Source organism: Conger conger, chromosome 1, assembly GCF_963514075.1.
Source record: "Conger conger chromosome 1, fConCon1.1, whole genome shotgun sequence".
Lineage (NCBI taxonomy): Eukaryota > Metazoa > Chordata > Actinopteri > Anguilliformes > Congridae > Conger > Conger conger.
Genome location: NC_083760.1, coordinates 949,113 through 975,240, shown reverse-complemented (window position 1 = coordinate 975,240; position 26,128 = coordinate 949,113). Strand labels below are relative to the sequence as shown.

Genomic DNA, 26,128 nt, shown 5'->3' with positions numbered 1-26,128 from the left:
GGCCCCACCTCGCCCTGTCTGTCACGTCTGTAACTGACGTGGCCCCACCTCGCCCTGTCTGTCACGTCTGTAACTGACCTGTCTGTCACGAGGACGTTCCGTTACGTTCATGTTTTTTCATCTTCACTTCTTCTTCTCGTGTCTTCTTCTGAGGTGAAAAACAAGCGGCCACATTACCTGCAGTTTCTCCTTCTGGCCTCTGCCTACAGATCCCACAGTGGACTGGGCCCGGTGGGTGCTTCCTGGTGGCCATGGCGACGGTGGTGATGGAGCAGATCGGGCGGCTGTTCATCAACGTGCAGCAGCTGCGGCAGATCCCGCGCATGCTGGAGTGTGCGTTTCCCACGCTGCCCTGCACCGTGACGGCGGCTGACGTGCCCTGGGTGTTCCGCGAGCCCCACATCCTGGCGGGGTACCGGCCGCCGGAGCAGAGCTGGCGGTACTACGCCCTGTCGCTCTTCCAGCGGCACAACGAGGCGCTGAACGTGTGGACGCACCTGCTGGCCGCGCTGGTGATCCTGGTGAAGTTCCGGGAGCTGGCGGAGACGGTGGACTTCCTGCGGGACCCGCACGCGCAGCCCCTGTTCATCCTGCTGCTGTCGGCGCTGGTCTACCTGTCCTGCAGCGTGCTGGCCCACCTGCTGTCCGCGCGCTCCGAGCTGTCGCACTACACCTTCTTCTTCCTGGACTACGTGGGCGTGGCCGTGTACCAGTACGGCAGCGCGCTGGGCCACTACTACTACGCCATCGAGGAGGCCTGGCACGCCCGCGTGCGCGGCCTGTTCCTGCCCGCCGCCGCCTTCCTGGCCTGGCTGTCCTGCGCCGGGTGCTGCTACGGGAAGTCCGTCAGCCCCAGTCTTCCCAAATTCGCCCACAAGCTGTTCCAGGTGGTGCCGTCGGGGCTGGCCTACTGCCTGGACATCTCGCCGGTCCTGCACCGCATACACGCCTGCGCCGCCTCCAGCTGCTCTGATCCCGCCGTGGACTACCACGGATACCAGGTGCTGTTCCTCTAATTCATCTTTATCTGTCTTTATTTATTCATCCCTTTTTGTTTTACCCTTTCCCTCCAAGGCTTCTGAACACACGATTTTAGAAAATTGTATTTATAGTTATAAATTGTGTGGGGGCGACATGGCTCAGGCAGTAAGAGCAGTCGTCTGGCAGTCGGAGGGTTGCCGGTTCGATCTCCCGCCCGGGCTGTGTCGAAGTGTCCCTGAACAAGACACCTAACCCCCAAATGCTCCTGACGAGCTGGTCGGCGCCTTGCATGGCAGCCAATCGCCGTTGGTGTGTGAGTGTGTGTATGAATGGGTGAATGAGAAGCATCAATTGTACAGTGCTTTGGATAATTTACCATTTACCATAAATTGTGTCCGGAAGCCTCAGACAGGGAAGGGCATAATAAAACCAAAAACAAATTAAGCAAAGAAATGAATACAAGACAAAACACAGAGAGAAATAGGAACAAAAAACAGTCATTGATTGACATGTTCTGTGCGTACACGCGTGTACAGGGTGTAAGTGTGTGTGTGTAACAGGGTGTGTGTGTAGTGGGGTGTTTTGTGTGTGTGTGTGTCTAACAGGGTGTTTTGTGTGTGTGTATATAACGGTGTGTGTGTGTAACAGGGTGTTTTGTGTGTGTGTATCAGGGTGTTTTGTGTGTGTGTGTAACAGGGTGTTTTGTGTGTGTGTGTGTAACAGTGTGTGTGTGTGTGTGTGTGTAACAGAGTGTGTGTAACAGGGTGTTTTGTGTGTGTGTAACAGAGTGTGTGTGACAGGGTGTTTTGTGTGTGTGTGTAACAGGGTGTGTGTGTGTAACATGGTGTTTTGTGTGTGTGTGTGTGTAACAGGGTGTTTTGTGTGTGTGTGTAACAGGGTGTGTGTGTGTAACATGGTGTTTTGTGTGTGTGTGTGTGTAACAGGGTGTTTTGTGTGTGTGTAACAGAGTGTGTGTAACAGGGTGTTTTGTGTGTGTGTAACAGAGTGTGTGTGACAGGGTGTTTTGTGTGTGTGTGTAACAGGGTGTGTGTGTGTAACATGGTGTTTTGTGTGTGTGTGTGTGTAACAGGGTGTTTTGTGTGTGTGTGTAACAGGGTGTGTGTGTGTAACATGGTGTTTTGTGTGTGTGTGTGTGTGTAACAGGGTGTTTTGTGTGTGTAACAGAGTGTGTGTGTAACAGGGTGTTTTGTGTGTGTGTGTGTGTGACAGGGTGTTTTGTGTGTATGTGTAACAGGGTGTGTGTGTGTAACAGGGTGTGTGTGTAATAGGGTGTTTTGTGTGTGTGTAACAGGGTGTGTGTGTAACAGGGTGTTTTGTGTGTGTGTGTAACATGGTGTTTTGTGTGTGTGTGTGTGTGTAACATGGTGTGTGTGTAACAGGGTGTTTTGTGTATGTGTGTAACATGGTGTTTTGTGTGTGTGTGTGTGTGTAACATGGTGTTTTGTGTGTGTGTGTAACATGGTGTTTTGTGTGCGTGTGTAACATGGTGTTTTGTGTGTGTGTGTGTGTAACATGGTGTTTTGTGTGTGTGTGTGTGTAACATGGTGTTTTGTGTGTGTGTGTAACATGGTGTTTTGTGTGTGTGTGTGTGTGTAACATGGTGTTTTGTGTGTGTGTGTAACATGGTGTTGTGTGTGTGTGTGTGTGTGTGTGTGTAACATGGTGTTTTGTGTGTGTGTGTAACATGGTGTTTTGTGTGTGTGTGTGTGTGTGTAACATGGTGTTTTGTGTGTGTGTGTAACATGGTGTTTTGTGTGTGTGTGTGTGTGTAACAGGTTCTGTTCTTCCTGGCGAGCGCGTACTTCTTCGCCTTCCCACACCCGGAGCGCTGGTTTCCGGGGCGATGTGACATGGTGGGGCAGGGGCACCAGGTGTTCCACGTGCTGCTGGTCCTCTGCACGCTGGCCCAGATCGAGGCGCTGAGGCTGGACTACACGCACAGACGCGCCCTCTACCAGCGTCTCCACGGCGACCTGGCGCACGACGCCATCGCTCTGTTCGTCTTCACGGCCTGCTGCAGCGCCCTGACCGCCTTCCTCATGCGCCAACGCATACGCACCCTGCTCCGAGAGAAGTGTGTGTGAGAGTGTGTGTGTGTGTGTGTGTGTGTGAGTGTGAGTGTGTGTGAGTGTGTGTGTGTGTGAGTGTGTGTGTGAGTGTGTGTGTGTGTGTGTGTGAGTGTGTGTGTGTGAGTGTATGTGTGTGAGTGAGAGTGTGTGTGAGTGTGTGTGTGTGTGAGTGTGTGTGTGAGTGTGTGTGTGTGTGTGAGTGTGTGTGAGTGTGTGTGAGTGTGTGTGTGTGTGAGTGTGTGTGTGAGTGTGTGTGTGTGTGTGAGTGTGTGAGTGTGTGAGTGTGTGTGTGAGAGTGTGTGTGAGTGTGTGTGTGTGAGAGTGTGTGTGTGAGTGTGTGTGTGTGTGTGTGAGTGTGTGAGTGTGTGAGTGTGTGTGTGAGAGTGTGTGTGAGTGTGTGTGTGTGTGTGTGTGTGAGTGTGAGTGTGTGTGAGTGTGAGTGTGTGTGTGAGTGTGTGTGTGAGTGTGTGTGTGTGAGTGTGTGTGTGTGTGAGTGTGAGTGTGTGTGTGAGTGTGTGAGTGAGTGTGTGTGTGAGTGTGTGTGCGTGTTCAGGCAAGAGTTAAGGAGAAGAAAAGAACACATTTTCAAGCAGTGAGAAAAACTTGAGCAACAAACAGCCGCCATGTTGTTTCCAAGTCTTCTCATTCACTGGGTCTGCGGAGAGAAAGCGGCCTTTGTCTGACCTGGCCCAGAGTCCCCTGTGTTCGTGAGTCGCCCGTTCTGCAACGTGACCTCATCCCTCAAACGGACAGAATCTTCCTGTGACTGCCAGAACTCACCAGCAAGGAAGTTCAAAACTGTAAACACCACAGAAGAAGAAACACATACTTAATCTCAGCTAAAGCTGTGACTTCATCCACTAAAACACAGACATTCAGCTAAAGCTGTGACTTCATCCACTAAAACACAAACATTTGCTGCTGGCCAGTTTGTGACTGGATCTCGTGGACCACTGCGGTCCTCCCCCCAAAGAAACAGTTTGACGATGTTCGCTCTCGATGGCAAAAACAGATCACTCCCACGGAGGTGCCTGACAGTGGCCCGTTTCAAGAGCAGTGCCTGTATTTGCTCGTGTCATGTTCTGGATTGTAATTTGTTTGGTGGACGTGTGTCTGGTTGGTGAGGCGTAACGGGATCTTCAGGATCGAGACATAGCTCGGCCACAGAATCAGCGCACGCACAGGAAGAGATCCGCTCCACGCATGTTCACATGGAGTAATGTAGGGTTCCAGAGAGATACTCTTGTAGTAAAGGTGTTGTAGGGCAGAAAGCAAAATGTCTCTCTGTGCTGACTGACACCCCCAGCTGCAAGGCTGTTAGATTGAGAGTATGTCTCTGTCTCCAGTTTTTACCAAAAACAGACGGTCTTCAGGACCAGATGGCGTCTTCTTGAGCCCTGGTCATCGGGTTGCCGGGTCGCTGGGTCTGTGGCTCCGCCCCTTAACCCGAAGAGTCGCGGTGGGCTGATTGACAAGGCCGGGTCACATGCTTCCGCTTCAGAAAGCCTAAAAAAAGGTGCCTGGCAGTCTTTTGAGATTGCGTAATCGCCTTCTCCAGAATTTCCATGTACCAGTAGGTGATGGAAACACACACTGATTCACATTCTTTTGCCAACATTTCAGAAATGTTCTTAAGATAAGGATGGAAACTTAACTAGTGTGGGTCTTATCGTATGAGTGAAAAATGCACGGCAGTGCCCCCTGGTGGTCTCCCAGGGAAACTGCTGGATGGTGCGGCCGGTCTGGAACGTGCCCTATGTGCCCAAGATTAATATGATGTCATTGTTGTCATGGTGACGGTGTGTAGCTTTTGTAACCCAAAGGGCTCAAAGTCCAGCTTTGCCTTTCCTTGTTCTGTGATGCCAATGCCTTTGTGTGTGTGTTCGTATTCTGTGTGTTCTCCCCACTGGCGGCCATTTTGTATCAGGCCAAGTGCACTACAGAGGCCTGTGGAGAGGGGGGGTGTGGGTTTGCTTTTTCAGTGAGGGTCATCATGGCTGAACTCTTTCAGGTTCTTCCACTTTTCCCTGCTTTGGTAACATCATCACCCTGTGCCATAGTTTGTCATCATCACCCTGCGCCTGGCTCTGTCAGAGCCCCAGAACCCTCCCCTGCATGTATTTGCCCCGGGGGGGGGGGGGGGGGGGGGAGGTGGGCAGAAGTACATTTTCCAGCCTTTTGTTCCATATTTCTCCTTTCTGCCTTGTGATAAATGACCTGCCACCTCCAGCTCCTGAGAGAATGTTCTCCGTGCTCCGAGGGAACCTGTGTTCCAGAACTTTCTTTCCAACTGGGCCCAGGAGCGGTCCTTACCTGACTTTCATTCTAATACTAAATAAACCGGTATATCTGTGCCCCTTTAACAGGCACAGATTCAGCCTCGGCCACGCAGTGCCTGTGATCCTCCATACAGAACTCAGTGTTGTCCAGGACGACGCTTCATCTGTGTCTGTGAAACAGGCCCAGTATGTGAGCAGAATCTGGGGTGCAGGGAGATTATGTCACTGGCACATGATGTCACGGGCAGATGATGTCACTGAGAGAAGATGTCAGCTCCATTCTCCTGCCTTGGTGCACAGGTGTCACAAGTGTCAAAAATGGAAACAGTGGCCATTTTGGCTCCCATTACACTCCCTCCGAACAGGAAACATGGTCGTTGACATATTACCCAGCAGCTTGTCTCCTGGAGTGCCTGGGTTGCTGAGGCCCACCAAGTGTCTGCTGCTGTAACTGAGAAACTGTCGTCTTCTCCAAGACAATGTCAGAGCCGAACGATAATAGAAGAGTTATAGGAAGATCTTACATGTTGGGTTTTCTGGCCAAAACAATGACGGATCTGAAAGATTTGAAAAAACAAAAATCAGTATCAAGTGATATTAATTGGTTACAATAAATTATGGGGAGCTAATCAATGACTATTGCTCAGAGTTATGCTAAATGGCCAGCTAGTTCACCTCTTTTCTGTAAAGGTTAGTGGGAATGCGAGCTGCTGGTTGTGTTGGAAACAAACAACAACTCTGCAATTACCGTTATCATTCTCACAAACAACAACTCTGCAATTACCGTTATCATTCTCACAAACAACAACTCTGCAATTACCGTTATCATTCTCACAACATCATTTTCGTTTATTGGCAGAATCATCGACAGAATCTTAATAATTTTATTACTGGACTAATTTCTTTTGTTGAAACTTTTTTTTACATATTGTTACAGAACTCCCTCTTCCACACATAATTACCCACAATCAACCTCTCCATGGGCCGCGTGTAGTAACACAGTTTAGCTTATTTTATACCAAGAAATCCATTTAGAATAAGAAAATCAAAGTGGGAATTTATGTCTTTCAAACAGTTTTGCCAGCTGCAATGGTTTTTGTATTTTTACTAAAACTTCCTTTAAAAAAATGAGATGCCTGTATGTGAAATTAATATTACACGAGTATAATTCACAGATGAAGTTAAGTAAAACTTTAGGATCATGACAATATGTGTTCTGCACTGTATGCTTTTTGTGTTTTTCAGAGAAATGATGTCACCTTTTTTCATGTAAACTGTGTATCTTAAAGAAGTGCTTGCTTTGAGCTGTTATACGGGTACAGGTTGTGTTTGAATCAGAAGGGGGAATCGTGATGCTGCAGGTGTGTGTTTCAGCCCAGTGAAACATCTGTGACCTCACTCCAGTGAATCCTCTGTGACCTCACTCCAGTGAAACATCTGTGACCTCACTCCAGTGAATCCTCTGTGACCTCACTCCAGTGAAACATCTGTGACCTCACTCCAGTGAATCCTCTTTGACCTCACTCCAGTGAAACATCTGTGACCTCACTCCAGTGAAACATCTGTGACCTCACTCCAGTGAAACATCTGTGACCTCACTCCAGTGAATCCTCTGTGACCTCACTCCAGTGAATCCTCTGTGACCTCACTCCAGTGAAACATCTGTGACCTCACTCCAGTGAAACATCTGTGACCTCACTCCAGTGAATCATCTGTGACCTCACTCCAGTGAAAGCTCTGTGACCTCACTCCAGTGAAACATCTGTGACCTTACTCCAGTGAATCCTCTGTGACATGTGACATCACTCTTATGTGATATCACTCTGACTGGAATACAGAACAAAGATGCCATGATTCCTTTGTGGAAACGTATTTAAGTGACATGCTGACTGTAATTTGGAGCACAGGCCCTGTGCATTCTCTCTGATGACACAGGGACACTTTGGCTGGAATTCTCCATGAACGTGCCGATGTCACTGAAGCCACATACTGCACCTGTCAAAATGGCTACTTGCTTTGCCCACAATGTGCACTCCCTGTAATGACCAGGATGGATGTATTTTGTGGCTTCTTTGTGCTGAGTAGCAACTACCTGTGCTCAAACGAACTAGCCAGCGAGCTGGATAGATAATATGATGCTTATGTTAGCCAAGTATGTTTCAACATTATATAAATGCTAGAGTTAGTAGAGTGACTCAGTGAGTCAGGAGATTGCAGAATAACTGCAGGGAAAGTCAATGAGATAAAAACATGAACTGTACTGTTCACCAGTTTACCAGGCTTTATTAGTTTAGACTCTTAGTGACGCAAGTCTGAACTGACAGAAGGTGTGTTTGGACTGCATGCCTCCAGCTGTTGTTGTTGCTATGTGTTCATGACAATGCACTTTCATGGTGTATTCTTGTCCATAACTATGTGTTCATGACACTGCACTTTCATGGTGTATTCTTGTCCATAACTATGTGTTCATGACACTGCACTTTCATGGTGTATTCTTGTACATAACTATGTGTTCATGGCACTGAACTTGCATGGTGTATTCTTGTCCATAACTATAGGAATGACACTGCACTTTCATGGTGTATGTACATACTGCGCAAAGGAAAAGTTTTGTGGTTGTAGCTGAGCTTTCACAGAGAGGAGCACAGAGGTCCCAGTGTCGCACAGAGATGACCTCACAAGTCGCAGGAGTATGAGGTCACAGAGAGAGGACCTCACAGGTCGCAGGAATATGAGGTCACAGAGAGAGGACCTCACAGGTCGCAGGAATATGAGGTCACAGAGAGGACCTCACAGGTCACAGGAATATGAGGTCACAGAGAGGACCTCACAGGTTGCAGGAATATGAGGTCATAGAGAGGACCTTACAGGTTGCAGGAATATGAGGTCATAGAGAGGACCTCACAGGTCGCAGGAATATGAGGTCACAGAGAGGAGGACATAGGCTGAACTCCAGGTCCAGGTGGCCAGTGATGGTGTGGGACTGGTGATTTTGGGGCTGTCGGTAGTTTTGGGGTCACGATAGCGCAGGTTCTTCCTGGAGGCCACACTGGATGAGGAGAGCACTTCAGACGAAAACACGATAACCATATAAAAAAAATAATAATGACTGTATTAATGCACTGTGGTATTTAAGAATTAAACTAATAAGGTTCAAATTAGTCCCTGCCTTCTGGTCTTTTCTTCCGTGTCTGAATATGAGTTTATTGAAAAAGATAATGCCAATTTCTACCTTTTTCTCTCTCATAGTTATCATTTCTTCACCTTACAATATTGAGAGTTAATAAGAGGCACATAATTTATACAGAGTGCCTGCCGAAATTATTCATCCCCTTGATAAATACGAGCAAAGAGAGCTGTATTAAAGGAACAGGTAATGGGATATATCGTATCCTCAAAAATTGGAAAATTACATTATTTCTAATGCAGTTCCCCAGAGAAAAATATTTAGTTCAATGGATACTTCTGTGAATAATTTCTAAGAAACGTCACTCTTTGTGCATCCTCGCCTCACGCGGATAGCAGTCTTCTTCTATGGTATCGTGTGAAATTGTGGGTCGTTTTAGAGGGGAGTATTTGCACATTCCTCCACACAGAATCTTTCAAGGTCCTTCAGTCTGTGCTTGTGGTCTCATCAATTCACACCCCACACTTCTGACCGGGTTCTGGTCCGGAAACAATTAACGAGTTGACACATTAGAGGTTGTGAGCTCTTCCTCGGTTCCGTGTCTTGTTGAAAGATCCATTTGCGGACGGTTTGAGTTTCCCGCTGGGAGAATGCCAGCCAGGTGTGAAACGTCTTTATCAAGGGTGTGAATCATTTTGGAGGGAACAAACCAACAGTTATCAATGCATGAATTAATTTAACAGCAGATACCAAATGTCCATTGTTATTACCACGGCAGTGCCTCATTTTAAACGGGTATCGTTTTCTGAGAGTGTCACGCGGTTGCGCTCTCTTTCAAAAGTGCTGCAATGTCCCATGAGCCACCAGGGGGCAGCCTTGACAAGGGAACGGTGACGCGGACATTCCGCGCATACCGAGCAGTCTTGCACAGAGCGGCAGAGACTGCAGCAGGCCTCCCGGCTTCTGAAGAGCGAGTTATATGCGGCTGACACACTTAATTCCCGTCGATCGCTCTCGGTATAATGTAGTGGCGAATCGCAAGCGAAGGTTACTGTACTTGTGCGGAGTGACACTTCAAACAAGCGCAGGTGCGGTTTTCTTCTGTAAGTGGGAGGGAGAGGTAATCCGTGTGAAGATGACCTTCTCAAAAACACCTGCAAAGACATGAATAAATATTTGCCAAGTAGCGCTCTTAAAGGCTTTGAAAATTCCCACAGAAAACAGAACTAACTTTTTCATAAGCAGCTGTAATCCTCCAGCTTTACTCATCCTGCAGATAGACGCATTCGGGAGGTAAATTAAATATGATCCTCTCATTTTTGGAGGCTGTTTCTGCGGGTTCATGCTCTCAGTGCTGTGGTGATTATCGTCGGTTTCGTGGCCACGTGCCACATCGACGCAGATCTGCTGAGCCGGGCTGACATTGAAGAACCTTTTAAAGAGGCGATGTATTTTTAATGCTATTCTCTTTTTGTGTCCTTTCACATCCATCTGTCCAGTTTTCTCGTCTTTTCCTTTGGATTTTCAGTCTCTGGCCTGTAAGTACATTCATCATTATGACACATATTTATGTAAGTATATGTATACTTTTTTCTGAATGACCCCCCCCCCCCCCCCCCCCCGAAGAATAATGAGCAAAATCTGGATCATCATGCCGGTGCAGAGGTAACCTTAGCTTTCAGTGGGAGGGGGAAGGGGGGAATTTGAATGTGATGGTGCCCACCAGAGTACCGGCTGGATGAACGGGCTTGGACACATTGGTATGATGAAGATGATCTCTCAGCGGAAACAGCAGCGGAGATGCAGTGACTGTAAAGGCCACACGGGGGCAGCAGAGAGACAGCGAGTCATTGCGGTCCCCACGGCCAGCGGAGCGCTCCTGTTTCAGCGGCCCGCCTGCCTGTCAGATCACACTCTGCTCCCCGAAGACAAACACACTGCTGTCTGTCTGTCCTGTCTCACACACCTGTCTCACCACACACTCACACACACATACACAACACACACTCACTCACTCACACACACACACACACACACACACACACACACACACACACACACACACATACACATACACACACACACACACACACACACACACACTCACACACACACACACATACACATACACATACACACACTCACTCACACACACATACAGATACACTCACACACACACACACACACAGACAGATACACTCACACACACACACAGACACACACACATACATACAGATACACTCACACACACACACACACACACTCACACACACGCACTCACACACATGCACACTCACACACACACACTCACACGTTCTTGTGCTGCCCACCAGTAGAGGAATCTGAAATGTGTGAAGCAGGATGGGGATTTTTCTGGATGATTAGTTTGTTTTCTCTCTGTAATTTCCATGGGGGTGTTTTTAATGCATTAGACTCCTGAGAGAGCAGTAAACCCACTGAAACCAGACAGGTAATCTAGTAAAAAGACATTTCAAAATAAGTATTTTCTGTGTGTGTGCATGTGTGTGTGTGTGTGTGTGTGTGTGTGTGCAGGTGTGTGTGTGTATGTGCATGCATTGTGCGTGTGAGCGTGTGTATGTGTGTGTGTGTTTGTGAGTGTGTGTGTGTTTGTGAGTGAGTATGTGTGTGTGTTTGTGAGTGAGTGTATGAGTGTGATTGAGTGTGTGTGTTTGTGAGTGTGTGCATGTGTGTGTGAGTGTGTGTGTGTGTGAGTGCGTGTGTGAGTGTGTGTGTGAGTGTGTGTGTGTGTGAGTGCGTGTGTGTGTGTGTTTGTGAGTGTGTGTGTTTGTGAGTGTGTGTGTGTGTGAGTGTGTATGTGTGTGAGTGTGTGTGTGCGTTTGTGAGTGTGTGTGTGTGTGTGAGTGCGTGTGTGAGTGTGTGTGTGTGTGAGTGTGTGTGTGTGAGTGTGTGAGTGTGTGTGTGTGTGTGTGTGTGTGTGTGTGAGTGTGAGTGTCTGAGTGTGTGTGTGTGTGTGTGTGTGTGTGTGAGTGTGTGTGTGAGTGTGTGTGTAAGTGTGTGTTTGAGTGTGTGTGTTCGTGTGGTCTTCACCCCCCTCCTGTCTACTACACACTCTCACTTGCATCACCATAGCAACCGGGGTGTGACACAACACAATCTCAAAGGCATGGCCATGACGATCAGGGTGTTACACTGCCCAGTCTAACTGGGGTGCAATAAAACACACTCTTACAAGCATGGCCATAACGACTGGGGTGTTGCAGCACAAAATAATTTAGGAAAGTCACACTGGAGAGATAAATCTCACTCGTCCACATGAACAGGAAACAGAGGAGATGAGGGTGGAGCAGCTGTTCTGGGGACATCCTGTCCCTCTCCATAAATAACAGGAAGATCATCAGCTCACGCTCAGCGAGGGTTATTCCCAAACTCACACGCAAATAAAACTACAAGCCAACAAGGATGGCCATGGGATTAGAGACTACACTGGAATAATGACTACTAATAACAAACACACCCACATACACAGGCACACACATACACTCACACATGCATGCACACACGCACATACATAGACATGCACACACACACACGCACCTCCAGGTTCAGTTACTGAACACTCACACACACACTCACACACACTCTCATTCACACACACACACACACACACACACTTACACACACACTCTCTCACACACACACACACAAACACACACACTCACACACTCTCCCACACTCTCTCACACACTCACACACTCACACACTCATGCACACACACGCACACACACACTCACACACACTCACACACACACACACACACACACCTCCAGGTTCAGTTACTGAGCCTTCACACACACAGTGCATGTTCATAACTAATGTCAGTGAGATCCATAAACCTGCAGCGGAATATCTTCAGCGGCAGCTGGAGAATGAGAATCATTGAGAGTTAAAGTGTAAATTGGTTATGACCATATTTCTTCCCTGTGATGAATTCCCCATATTACATCCTCGATCATGCCTCCCAGGCTGCTGTGATCGGCTGTCCAGCCACCTCCTGTCCCATAACCACCTCTGCCCTCGCTCATCTCCATCAATTTACACATCCCGATCGGGAATGCCCCCCCCGAGACCTCTACCCCCCAGACCTCCTCCACCCCAGACCTCCTCCACCCCCCCGAGACCTCCACCCCCAGACCTCCTCCACCCCAGACCTCCTCCACCCCCCCGATACCTCCACCCCCCAGACCTCCTCCACCCCCAGACCTCCTCCACCCCCCCTAGACCCCCACCCCCAGACCTCCTCCACCCCAGACCTCCTCCACCCCCCCTAGACCTCCACCCCCCAGACCTCCTCCACCCCAGACCTCCTCCACCCCCCCTAGACCCCCACCCCCAGACCTCCTCCACCCCAGACCTCCTCCACCCCCCCAGACCTCCACCCCTCAGACCTCCTCCACCCCAGACCTCCTCCACCCCCCCTAGACCCCCACCCCCAGACCTCCTCCACCCCAGACCTCCTCCACTCCCCCGAGACCTCCACCCCCCAGACCTCCTCCACCCCAGACCTCCTCCACCCCCCCTAGACCTCCACCCCCCAGACCTCCTCCACCCCCCTAGACCTCCACCCCCCAGACCTCCTCCACCCCCAGACCTCCTCCACCCCAGACCTCCTCCACCCCCCAGACCTCCACCCCCCAGACCTCCTCCACCCCAGACCTCCTCCACCCCCCTAGACCTCCACCCCCCAGACCTCCTCCACCCCCAGACCTCCTCCACCCCAGACCTCCTCCACCCCCCAGACCTCCACCCCCAGACCTCCTCCACCCCCCCGAGATCTCCACCCCCCAGACCTCCACCCCAGACCTCCTCCACCCCCCCAGACCTCCAGCCCAGAGACTCATTCTTCTTCTTTAATTTTTAAACCTTCCATTTGCTCTGTCAGGCCATGATTTGTATCAGTGTGTGTGAGGTCATAATACCAGCCTGAGCGGCTGTCCAATCATGTGGCGTCATTAATAACTGGACCCTGTCGGCCCAACCTGCTTTTCTTTTTTCAGAGGTAATGAATGGCCTCTGCTGTCACCATGGTGATGACAGAGGTGTGTTTTTTTCCTTCACTGTTTCCCCTTTAACCCCCCCCCCCCCTCCCCCAACACACATCCTGTTTCAGTGCCCGAGACCTGGGTCAAAGAAATCACTGCTTGGGATTCAAATACGCTTTACTGAGCTTGTCTGGTGTATCAGAACCTATAAAATACTCTCACAAAAATACGTACAAAAAGTGCAAACCCCACCTTCTGGTCCTCGTGGTTGGTTGAATTCCACCAGGCAAGATCAATCGAGCGCAGAGAAGTATTTGAATCCCCAAAAGGATTATGTTTTTGGCCCAGGTCTGCTGTGTGACTCTCTCCTGGTTCAGTACACTCAGAGGGGGTTTCGCAGTCGGACCGTGTGCTCAGATATTACAGACGCAGACGTCTCGTCCTGTACCACCTCAGGGCAGGCTGCCCTGAAGCCACGGCTGTAACAGGCTGTGACAATCCTGCAGTCCTCCAATCCCCCCGTCTCTGGGACTCTGCCTGGGTCCCCCATGCATCACATACCCCCACAGACCCCCACAGACCCCTACAGACCCCTACAGACCCCCACAGAGCCCCAACACCCGTCTGCATTAACCTATTTGCTGTCTGTCTGTGATGTCATTAGGTCACCCATTCCCTGGATCTCATCATATTTACTGCACAGTCAGTATAGCACAGTCAGTATAGCACAGCTGGTATAGCACAGTCAGTATAACACAGCTGGTATAGCACAGTCAGTATAGCACAGTCAGTATAGCACAGCTGGTATAGCACAGCTGGTATAGCACAGTCAGTATAGCACAGCTGGTATAGCACAGTCAGTATATCACAGTCAGTATAACACAGCTGGTATAGCACAGTCAGTATAGCACAGCTGGTATAGCACAGTCAGTATAGCACAGCTGGCATAGCACAGTCAGTATAGCACAGCTGGTATAGCACAGTCAGTATAGCACAGTCAGTATAGCACAGTCAGTATAACACAGCTGGTATAGCACAGTCAGTATAGCACAGTCAGTATAACACAGCTGGTATAGCACAGTCAGTATAGCACAGTCAGTATAGCACAGCTGGTATAGCACAGTCAGTATAGCACAGCTGGTAGACACTGATTAATGGGAGAATAGTGACTGGAAGTGAGACTAGAACTACTGGAGTCAACAGACATGCTAATTCAATCAGCACAGGATGGCCAATACACTACAGCCAAACACTGTCACAGATTCACTGCATCCTTCCTGTTCTGGTGTAAAGTATTGTTCCAGATCAAGGCTCGGAAAACTTAATCACTGCCCAGGTTCTGGGTTCAGTCTCACTCTGCTGAATCCAGAATACATTTCATGTATTTCTGACTACTGCCATTTCTGTAAATAAACACCATTCTCATCAAGTTTGAGAGACATTTCCATTTCACCTGAGGAGACATTTCACTGCTGTGTTTTCCTGCTCAGAGTAAGTCTCTGTGTTCTCAGCACGTAGCGGTCAAAAGCATGTTTTGTGTCCCTAGTGGAAGCACAGTAATGATTTTTCTTTCCATTTTCTGCCTCAAATAATTATTGTACAATATTATTAGAAGATACGCCCCACGACAGAAAATTGTGCGGATTTGGCATCTGGGGAAATCGATAGAAAGCTCTGCAGCGTTCTTAATAATCAGGCTTATCGACACCAGACACAAGTGCACTTACATATGCTCGCCTGCGTCGTCATGGAGACTCAAAGATTGGGATACGCTGTTCTGTGACCTCGACCAACCACCTCAATCCCCTAACGATGTTCCAACCTCAACCCCGAACCATAATCCCACTTCAACCCCGAACCATAATCCCACCTCAATCCTTACTCCCACCTCAGTCCCCTAACCATATTCCCACCACAATCCCAAAGCCATACTCCCACCTCAGTCCCCTAACCGCACTCCCACCTCAGTCCCCTAACCATATTCCCACCACAATCTCAAAGCCATATTCCCACCACAATCTCAAAGCCATATTCCCACCACAATCTCAAAGCCATATACCCACCTCAGTCCTTACTCCCACCTCAGTCCCCTAACCATATTCCCACCACAATCCCAAAGCCATATTCCCACCACAATCTCAAAGCCATATACCCACCTCAGTCCCCTGACCGCACTCCCACTCTGGAATACTCACTCTCATGTCTCCACACTCACAGGGCGGTTTGGCTCACAGGGCGGTTTGGCTCACAGGGCGGTTTGGCTCACAGGGCGGTTTGGCTCACAGGGCGGTTTGGCTCACAGGGCGGTTTGGCTCACAGGGCGGTTTGGCTCACAGGGCGGTTTGGCTCACAGGGCGGTTTGGCTCACAGGGCGGTTTGGCTGAGGCCTGAGTGTTCACAGGGCGGTTTGGCTCACAGGCCGTTTGTTTTATTAGCGATGTCAGCTCCCTTCAAACGTCTTTATCTGCCGTCTCAGCAGAATGGGGTTGGAATTGAAACCCTCTCGGCGTTCCCTGTCACTGCCTGTCTGGAATATCAGGAACGTCAGCGCCTCGCGTTATCAAACCGGAGCAGGGCGTCTCGGCCAGGCGGAAGCGCACACAATCTCCCCCCACTGGGAGCTCTGCTGGGGGGTCATAAACACACTCGCGTATGCGGGGATGATTGTCAGTGAGATATCTGACACATTTCCGTGTGTTCACCCCCCCACACCCCCCGCAGACGGGCGGAGCTGGCTGCCAGGCCTGTCCTCAGCGATGGGAGCGTTTTCTGCATCAGTAACTCTGGAGCTGTTGCGTTCACTAAATGACTGAACTTAGCAGACCCGCGGTGTAATTGGACTGTAAATCAGCTGCTTATTCACAGATCCGCAGTCGCAGGCAAACCCCCCCCAGTTTAATTAACCCCCCCCCCATTTCCACAGTGATAGGGAGACTCCCTGAGCATCCCTGACTCAGCAGCCCCCCGTGTTTCTGAAGCAGAATGCTTTGTTTCATTATGATTATCTTTACGACCCGCGTACGCGTGATTCTGTTCCGTTCCTGGGAAACATTCCATAAGGCCTGGATGTTCCGGGACCGGAGGGGTCCATGCCGGCAGACGGTGGGAGCAGCAGGGCGGGGGGGGGGGTGAACATCCATCACTCCCCACGCCCGTGTGAAATCTGCACCGTCGGCAGGATCGGGCCGCGTTTCTGCCGGGCCTGGGAGGCAGCCGGTTGCCAGGCAGCAGTGGGTTGTGAGTTGCCAGGCAGCAGTGGGTTGTGAGTTGTGCTCAGAGAGGGAGTGGAAACGTGAGTGAGTGTATGAGGGAAAATGAAGACCTGGGATTTAGGATGAGCATGAGCCCGGATCTGATCTCATCTGAGCGGGGCGGGGCGGGGCGGGGCGGGGCGGGGCGGGGCGGGGTGAGGTGAGGTGGGGCGGGGCGGGGTGGGGTGAGGTGAGGTGGGGTGAGGTGGGGTGGGATGAGGCGGGGTGAGGTGGGGTGGGGTGAGGTGAGGCAGGGCAGGGTAGGGTCGGGTGGGGTGGGGTGAGGTGGGGTGAGGCGGGGCGGGGTGAGGTGGGGTGAGGCGGGGTGGGGTGGGGTGGGGTGAGGTGGGGTGAGGCGGGGCGGGGTGAGGTGGGGTGAGGTGGGGTGGGGTGGGGTGGGGTGAGGCGGGGTGGGGTGGGGTGGGGTGAGGTGGGGTGAGGCGGGGTGGGGTGAGGTGGGGTGAGGCGGGGTGGGGCGGTGGGGTGGGGTGAGGTGAGGTGGGATGAGGCGGGGCGGGGTGAGGTGGGGTGAGGTGGGGTGGGATGAGGCGGGGTGAGGTGGGGTGGGGTGAGGTGAGGCAGGGCAGGGTAGGGTCGGGTGGGGTGGGGTGAGGTGGGGTGAGGCGGGGTGGGGTGGGGCGGGGTGAGGTGGGGTGAGGTGGGGTGAGGTGGGATGAGGCGGGGCGGGGTGAGGTGGGGTGAGGTGGGGCGGGGTGAGGTGGGGTGGGGTGAGGCGGGGGTTTGGATCTCCGTCTGACTGAGAGAGGCCCTCAGCATGTAGCCCACTGATCGTATCTTTGACCACAGTCACAGCCTGCTCCTGACCCAGTATGTGAATATAACTTTGCTGAACATAACTTAATTTAACATAACATAACATAACATAATGATGAGAACAGGCTCCAGGGAGGATTGTCAGGCGCAGATTTGTCCGATACAACACCCAGAGAATCTCTCCCCCCTACTCGACCCAGCTTCTTTTGACCTGCCTGCACTACTGCAACTCTCTCCTGGCTGGCCTCTCAGCGTCCGCCATCAGACCCCTCCAACTCATCCAGAATGCAGCAGCTCATCTGGTCTTTGACCTTCCCAGACACCTCCAACGTCACCCCCCTGCTTACTTCCCTCCACTGGCTACCTGTCATGGCTCGCATCAAATTCAAAACATTGGAGCTAGCCTTCCAGACAGTTAAGGGGTCAGCCCCAGCATACCTCCAAAAGACCCTCAGACCCTACACCCCTGCCAGACCTCTCCGTCCGGCCACCACAGGCTGCCTGGTGCCTCCCCCTCTCCGCACTTCCACCTCCCGGTCATGACTGCTGTCTGTTCTGGCTCCACGGTGGTGGAACGGCCTCCCTGTGGAGGTCAGAACAGAGACTCCTGCACCTCTCCCCCCCCCCCACCTCCCCGTAATCTGTTATTTTTCAGTTGTCAATAGTGTGTCATTACAATAACTTGTGTTTGCTAGGATGGTATTTTTGCCACTTTTGTTTGGCTATGTAAACATTTTATTGTTCATACATAAGTGTAAATCATTCTATCACTAAAGCACTTAATGTATAATATATAATAATACGTATAATAATATCACAACCTGGCTCCTATAACAAACAAGGGGAGACCGCACATCAAAGCAATGACGAAGGTTTAATTAAACAAAACTTATAACAATGCATAACCGTGGGGTGCGGACGTGCGAGACATCGGATGTTTAACCCCATGTTGGACGAGTTGAAACTGGAGAATTCTGGAGAAAACCGCCACAATCAACACAGGGGAGTCTGAAAGCAGGGCCACGTTCAGGTCCGACAAAACGTAGCAAAACATATCGTTCAACCAGAAATCTGTAGCAAAACGTAAAAAAACATTTTCTGAATATTCCCCAGGTCCAAACAAAGAAAGGGCGTGGCAAACAGAGAAGCCATCTTATGAACACCCAGAGGCATAGCACATTTCGCTGATGATCACCTGATGATCACCCTGATGATCACCCTGATGATCACCTGATGATCCACCTGATGATCCACCTGATGATCACCTGATGATCACCTGATGATCACCTGATGAACACCTGATGATCACCTGATGATCACCTGATGATCACCTGATGATCCACCTGATGATCACCTGATGATCACCTGATGATCCACCTGATGATCACCTGATGATCTGCTTCCTAGTTACCCTCACGGAGACAAACGCATAACCGACAGGCCACCAGAAGGGGCACCGCAGTCCAGAGTTTTTATCTGGTGAGACGTGTGGCACAGACAGCGCTGATCCCGCCTAATCTCCTCCGATAGGTCAACTTCTGTCTCCAGCACCCGCATCACCAGAGCTGTGCTTATCTCAGCAGGGAGAGGCTAATCTGGCCTCTAACACGTTCAGAGAGGCAATACCAGCCGCAAGAATCCTTAATGAGGAGGACAGGCCATTAGGCCCGTCTACAACATAAGAATACTTAACAAACACACATCAAACTTCGACACAAAGACCAAATTCTTAAAGGCTCCTGTACTCTGAATCACCATCTTGGTGAAGTTGAGCCCTGACAAGGGTCATTGTTTCCTAACCCTAACCATAACCCTAACCTTAACCCTTATCTTATTCCTACTCCTAACCCTAACCCTAATTGTAACCCTGACCCTAACCCCTAACCCCTAACCCAACCCTAACCCAACTCTAACCCAACCCTAACCCAACCCTAACCCAACCCTAACCCAACCCTAACCCAACCCTAACCCAACCCTAACCCAACTCTAACCCAACCCTAACCCAACCCTAACCCAACCCTAACCCAACCCTAACCCAACTCTAACCAAACAGCAAGCAAGGCCGATCCCTGGCTCCCCAGGTTCAGGTAAACTGCTAGAGTGAAAGTGCAGTTTTTTCTTTTCTCCTGTAGAAATATCTGCCTCTCATCTGCCACTAACAAAAAATAAAAACAAAAAAAAGATAAAGATGGCAAACATCCGCCTGCTTGGTTTGAGAGATCCACTCTGAGTCCCATGGAGAGGGATGACAGCGTTTTCGGGATGCATCACCCCCTCTCTGCACAGGGCTGTCTGTCAGAGCGTCTCACTCACACGGCGACGATCTGCCGTTTCCCCGGGAACTCACTCTGACATCCGCCAAAACACGCAGCTCAGATTCCCACGCCTTCAAACCGTCACTATAGCAATCTCAAAAATATGACACAACGTAAATAATTTAAATGTTTCAATCTTCACCGTGTTCAACGACATCCCTTCTTCTGACTCTCTCCCCAAACCCCCGTCGATATGGGCCCAATTCGCCAACGAGGTAACACAAACATCCCGGAAGAAAATACCTGGAGAAAAGAGTGTGTATCGCTCGGCGTAAGGTTACGCTGGAATGTGCAACGCTGTGGAAAGCAGGCATTCGAATGGTTTACACCAAGCCCTCAGTGCGTTATAAGTTTAGGCATACCATACGCCATTTGAAAGCGTGTACTCTCCTAAAAAAGGCAGTTGATCCGGGTAAAACGGCTCAAACACGGTGTTGGGTATTATGCACTGCTTCTCCTGAATCCTATGTGTGTGTCTATCTCTCTATGAGTTTGCTGAGATTGTGTATGTATTCTGCATTTAGTCACAGATATTGGTAGGAGGATGATGTGGTATGATGACACAAGATTTCCTTTTGTTTATTCCACTATTCAGTGAGCAAAATCTTTCACTGCTGTGCTGGAATGCCTTCAGGCTTTGCTATTAATGGAATGCACATTTGGTGGTGAAATGTCCATATGTATTCTTGAGTTTATGCTCCCAGACAGAGGTTATTGCTCAATGCATCACGCTAGCTGCAGAAGAGACAGGGCAGGGGGTGCGCTAGTCAACAGGCCGAACTACGCAACGATGGTGGCACCCCGCATTTCATTTGATGTAATGTTTCGCTTGCAAATGAAAACACTGACTTTGATGCTTGCGTGATGGGGTTTAAACTCACACAAATTATGATTTCTATACAAAACCACAATCATGTGCTGCCTCAGAAAAAACCCCCACCCAGAACACACAGCTGTCAATCACCTCTCTCAGATCAAAGAGTCTCTGCGCTCAGAGAATAACCCTGTCCTGTGTGAGTGGAGTAGCCCTCTCAGCTTTTTTAGGGGAGAGAGAACCCGGTTGAAACCTGCATCTACCGGGCTCGTGCCTAGCTGTGACGCACACCTCCTGTGTGTCTCTTCTAAAAGGCACTGGCAGGCCATTTCCTGCTCTGTAATGAAAAGATCCTGTTGAGTAAGGCACAGGTACGCACAGCCAGCAGGTACGCGTCTCTGGCAGGCCATTTCCTGCTCTGTAATGATAAGCTCCTGTTGAGTAAGGCACAGGTACGCACAGCCAGCAGGTACGCGTCTCTGGCAGGCCATTTCCTGCTCTGTAATGATAAGCTCCTGTTGAGTAAGGCACAGGTACGCACAGCCAGCAGGTACGCGTCTCTGGCAGGCCATTTCCTGCTCTGTAATGATAAGATCCTGTTGAGTAAGGCACAGGTACGCACAGCCAGCAGGTACGCATCTCTGAAGCAATAGGATCAGTCTGCCCTTTATTGTCTAATAGTTTTCTTCATGTGGAATGAGGGACCCAGCTGGTGGGTTTGGGTTTTTGGGGAAATGCTGTTGCTTGCTGATTTTGCCCAAATTGATTGAAAATGGAATCCCAGCATGTGCCATCCCAGACCATAATCAACTCAAATCAAAATCCAGCCCTGGCTTTATTTTCTCCTGGGTAATTAGTGCTGCTGATTGGCCAGACTGTCTACACACCTGACTCCCAGGTAAAGAGGGTGAACACACCTGGCTCCCAGGTAAAGGGAGGGTGGTCACACCTGACTCCCAGGTAAAGGGAGGGTGAACACACCTGGCTCCCAGGTAAAGGTAGGGTGAACACACTTGACTCCCAGGTAAAGAGGGTGAACACACCTGACTCCCAGGTAAAGGGAGGGTGAACACACCTGACTCCCAGGTAAAGGGAGGGTGAACACACTTGACTCCCAGGTAAAGAGGGTGAACACACCTGACTCCCAGGTAAAGGTAGGGTGAACACACTTGACTCCCAGGTAAAGAGGGTGAACACACCTGACTCCCAGGTAAAGAGGGTGAACACACCTGACTCCCAGGTAAAGGGAGGGTGAACACACCTGACTCCCAGGTAAAGGGAGGGTGAACACACCTGACTCCCAGGTAAAGGGAGGGTGAAAACCAGCGGGTCTCTTCAGTTCCGCAAGTTACTGTTCCCTGTCATACCCGAATGGCGGTTGCCATGGCAATGGGAAAGGCTCTCCGCTTTGAGGTGGTGAGACATTAAGATGGAGAATAAAAGCAATAAGAGGACTGTTTGTGGAAAAGCAGTGGAATGAGGCGTCTCCGGTGGTGGGGCTGGAACGGCGGGCCCTTTGTGTTAAACAAAGACTCAGACGCACTGAACCGTGGGAGAAACAGGACGAGGAGAACGAGACATGCACACAGAGCTCTCTGCTGCGCTCAGACACATTATTCACAGGTGAGTCCTTTAATAAATAAAACAATGGAGAGCAGAGGAGAAAGGAGGAGACAGAGCAGAGAACAGGCTCATTGTGTCGCTCCGCAAAACGCTTCTGTTCTACAGCTCTCATCCCTCCATCATTTTCACCCAGGAGAGGAGAGAACAAAGCCTGCAGTCCTCACAGAGAGAGGGAGAGGAGGGTACAGAGAGGGGTGCGTTCATTTATTTATTTCGCTCTCTCTCCCTCTTCCTCCTTCTCTTAATGTATTTCACGCTCTATCCCTCCCTCTCCCACTCTTTCTCTCCTCCTCTCTCTCTCTCTCTCTCTCTCTCTCTCTCTCTCCCACGGTTGCTCTGTATCTGTCTTCAGAGAGCAGCTTTTAAGCACCGGAGGCCATTTTGTGTGAGATGTGTGAAAGGGATTTAGAGAATGAGCCTCCCACACATACATCTCTGCCTGACCTTTAGACACCTCCCTTACAGAGCCGAGCACGTCATTCATTTCCAGCACCATTACCCTGCTTACCTGTGTGCCGGCTACCTGACCTGTGTGCCCCTACCCCACCTGTGTGCCTCTACCTCACCTGTGTGCCTCTACCTCACCTGTGTGCCTCTACCTCACCTGTGTGCCTCTACCTCACCTGTGTGCCTCTACCTCACCTGTGCGCCCTTACCCCACCTCCACCCCACCTGTGTGCCCCTACCCCACCTGTGTGCCTCTACCTCACCTGTGTGCCTCTACCTCACCTGTGCGCCCTTACCCCACCTCCACCCCACCTGTGTGCCTCTACCTCACCTGTGTGCCTCTACCCCACCTCCACCCCACCTGTGTGCCGGCTACCTGACCTGTGTGCCTCTACTCCACCTGTGTGCCTCTACCCCACCTGTATGCCCTCTCCATCACCTGTGTGCCTCCACCCCACCTGTGTGCCCTCTCCATCACCTGTGTGCCCTCTCCATCACCTGTGCGCCCTCTCCATCACCTGTGTGCCTCCACCTCACCTGTGTGCCCTCTCCATCACCTGTGTGCCCTCTCCATCACCTGTGTGCCCTCTCCATCACCTGTGTGCCTCCACCTCACCTGTGTGCCGGCTACCTGACCTGTGTGCCTCTACTCCACCTGTGTGCCTCTACCTGACCTGTGTGCCGGCTACCTCACCTGTGTGCCTCTACTCCACCTGTGTGCCTCTACCTGACCTGTGTGCCGGCTACCTCACCTGTGTGCCTCTACTCCACCTGTGTGCCCTCTCCATCACCTGTGTGCCTCTACCTGACCTGTGCGCCGGCTACCTGACCTGTGTGCCTCCACCTCACCTGTGTCACGATGGATGCGCACAGGTAGAGGACCTCTGTTCTGTACTGCTGTTAGCTCCTGTGAGATGTGTGACCTGCTCAGCTGACACATTTAAATGGGATTGAATGAGGCTCGCAGTAAGAGAACAGAACTCAGCACTCTCATTGGCCTCTCAGTAAGACCACTAGAATTATGAATTATGAAGCTCTTCAGAAAGTAACTTAAATCTAAAACCAGCTCTCTGAGAAATACAGGAAGGGAACAAAACATTTAAAGATGAAAGGAAATTCACTCAACAGGGCATTGGTCCAATGCGTGTGGTCAGACACTGCTAGGATGTGTAGCTCCATAGGAAAAACTCCACACACAGAGAAAAGTTTCCTCAAGTGCTGTTCCAGAATGTCCTGTAAGCCCTGGGTTGGGTTCAGATCAGGTGACTGAGACATGCAGGTCACATGGTGAAGGTCAGGGTCTTTCTCCTCAAACCCCCGGGTCTCCGCTCCCGCTGTGCAGATGGGGGCGCTGTTACACTGCCAAGCGCACGAGTGCCCCCAAACCGTGCCAGGAAAATCACCCTCCCGTTCCCCATTACAGAACCACTAGAACCAGCATCCTAGAACAACATAGAAGAACCCGCAGAACCCTTCAGAGTTAGAGCACCGTTTTATTTACAATCGTTTTGTCCTCTGTCTTCATCAGTGCATGTGCAAGAGTACTGGTAGACTCAGTGTCTGGCGATTCTGTGGTCATTCAGGTCTTCAGTGACCTTGTATCAATGTTTCTATCCTTTGCAGTTAAACACAAATGTTTCCTGCCTTTTCCCCGCTGTAGAAGGCTGTAAAACCGGCATAAACCTCCCTCGGAATCCTCCCCTTTGCTGAATCAGTGTTCCAGCAGCCATTACATAAAAACCAACATGAGCTGCCTTTACGGGTCAGTTAAGCACTGATGGTTTGAGCGCGGTGTTTCATAGAACAGAAAGCCACAGCACAGCGGCAGAGACCGCTAACTCTGAGACCGCCAACTCTGACACCGCTAACTCTGACACCGCTAACTCTGACACCGCTAACTCTGACACCGCTAACTCTGACACTGCTAACTCTGAGACCGCTAACTCTGACACCGCTAACTCTGACACCGCTAACTCTGACACCGCTAACTCTGAGACCGCCAACTCTGACACCGCTAACTCTGACACCGCTAACTCTGAGACCGCTAACTCTGACACCGCTAACTCTGACACCGCCAACTCTGACACCGCTAACTCTGAGACCGCCAACTCTGAGACCGCTAACTCTGACACCGCCAACTCTGACACCGCTAACTCTGAGACCGCTAACTCTGACACCGCTAACTCTGACACCGCTAACTCTGAGACCGCTAACTCTGAGACCGCTAACTCTGAGACCGCTAACTCTGACACCGCTAACTCTGAGACCGCTAACTCTGACACCGCTAACTCTGAGACCGCTAACTCTGACACCGCTAACTCTGACACCGCTAACTCTGACACCGCTAACTCTGACACCGCTAACTCTGAGACCGCTAACTCTGACACCGCTAACTCTGAGACCGCTAACTCTGACACCGCTAACTCTGACACCGCTAACTCTGAGACCGCTAACTCTGACACCGCCAACTCTGACACCGCTAACTCTGAGACCGCTAACTCTGACACCGCTAACTCTGACACCGCTAACTCTGAGACCGCTAACTCTGACACCGCTAACTCTGACACCGCCAACTCTGAGACCGCCAACTCTGACACCGCAAACTCTGAGACCGCTAACTCTGACACCGCTAACTCTGAGACCGCTAACTCTGAGACCGCGTTGGTGTACCGTTTCCACGGCTACGTGCCCTCGTCACCGTGACAATAAACAGAAGTAAAGCGCTCTCTGTGATGCAATTAGTTTAAACCAATTAGCATGACACATCATTACTGTTAGCATCAGCCATTCATGCGCAAACACGCTTACCGTAAACAGAGATTATGTTTATCATGAAAAGGTCATAACTGCTTTTGCTCTTCGCGGTGCATGCCACACACACACACAAACACATACACTTTCACACACACAAAAACACACACTGTCGAGGACCCGGCCCTAGGCCCCCCTGATGAGAGATTGACGGGGGATGGGTTAGAAAGGAATGCATTGTTAACCCCTCGCACACGCCATCGAGGTGGTAGTAAGAACGCCCGTAAGAAGAAAAATATGTGGTTCAGAGAATGAGCAGCCATGCTTGTCAGTAGAGGAGTCTGAAGTCGGGGGACTTAGATTTAGGGTTTTAAGGAGCAAGGTTAAAGTTCTGACTGAGAATACCCCAACCCTACAGGGGAGGGGCACAATGCCTGGCTAAAGAAAAACAAAAATAAGGAAAACGGAAGGGATGTCAATACCGAAAGAAAATTAATGATTAATGGCGGATGATTTACACTCAGCTATTGGCTGGATGTCCTTTGTAAATCCCTTAAGGCGCCGCGGAGAGGGGCACCTGAAGAGGGTGTTGAGATGGTGGCAGGCTTTAACGTCTGGCTTACATGAAATCAAAGTTTGGAGGAAGTCAAGGAGA

The 26,128-nt window shown here is 50.5% G+C and overlaps 1 protein-coding gene across 1 annotated transcript; it reads left to right on the top strand.

The window, feature by feature from the left end:
• Positions 1-251: 251 nt before the first annotated feature.
• Positions 252-25,425, top strand: paqr7b (progestin and adipoQ receptor family member VII, b). Its single transcript, XM_061248021.1, has 3 exons — positions 252-1,001; positions 2,778-3,076; positions 24,525-25,425. Exons 1-3 carry the CDS (start codon positions 252-254, stop codon positions 25,423-25,425), a joined length of 1,950 nt encoding a protein of 649 aa, XP_061104005.1.
• Positions 25,426-26,128: the final 703 nt, after the last annotated feature.

Bases quoted from the DNA above. Each gene is read 5' to 3' on its own strand.
- paqr7b (XM_061248021.1), top strand. From the start codon at position 252: ATGGCGACGGTGGTGATGGAGCAGATCGGGCGGCTGTTCATCAACGTG. The intron at 1,002-2,777 runs GTGCTGTTCCTC...TGTGTGTAACAG, and splicing joins TGGACTACCACGGATACCAG to GTTCTGTTCTTCCTGGCGAG. The intron at 3,077-24,524 runs GTGTGTGTGAGA...GGTGTTTCATAG, and splicing joins CGCACCCTGCTCCGAGAGAA to AACAGAAAGCCACAGCACAG.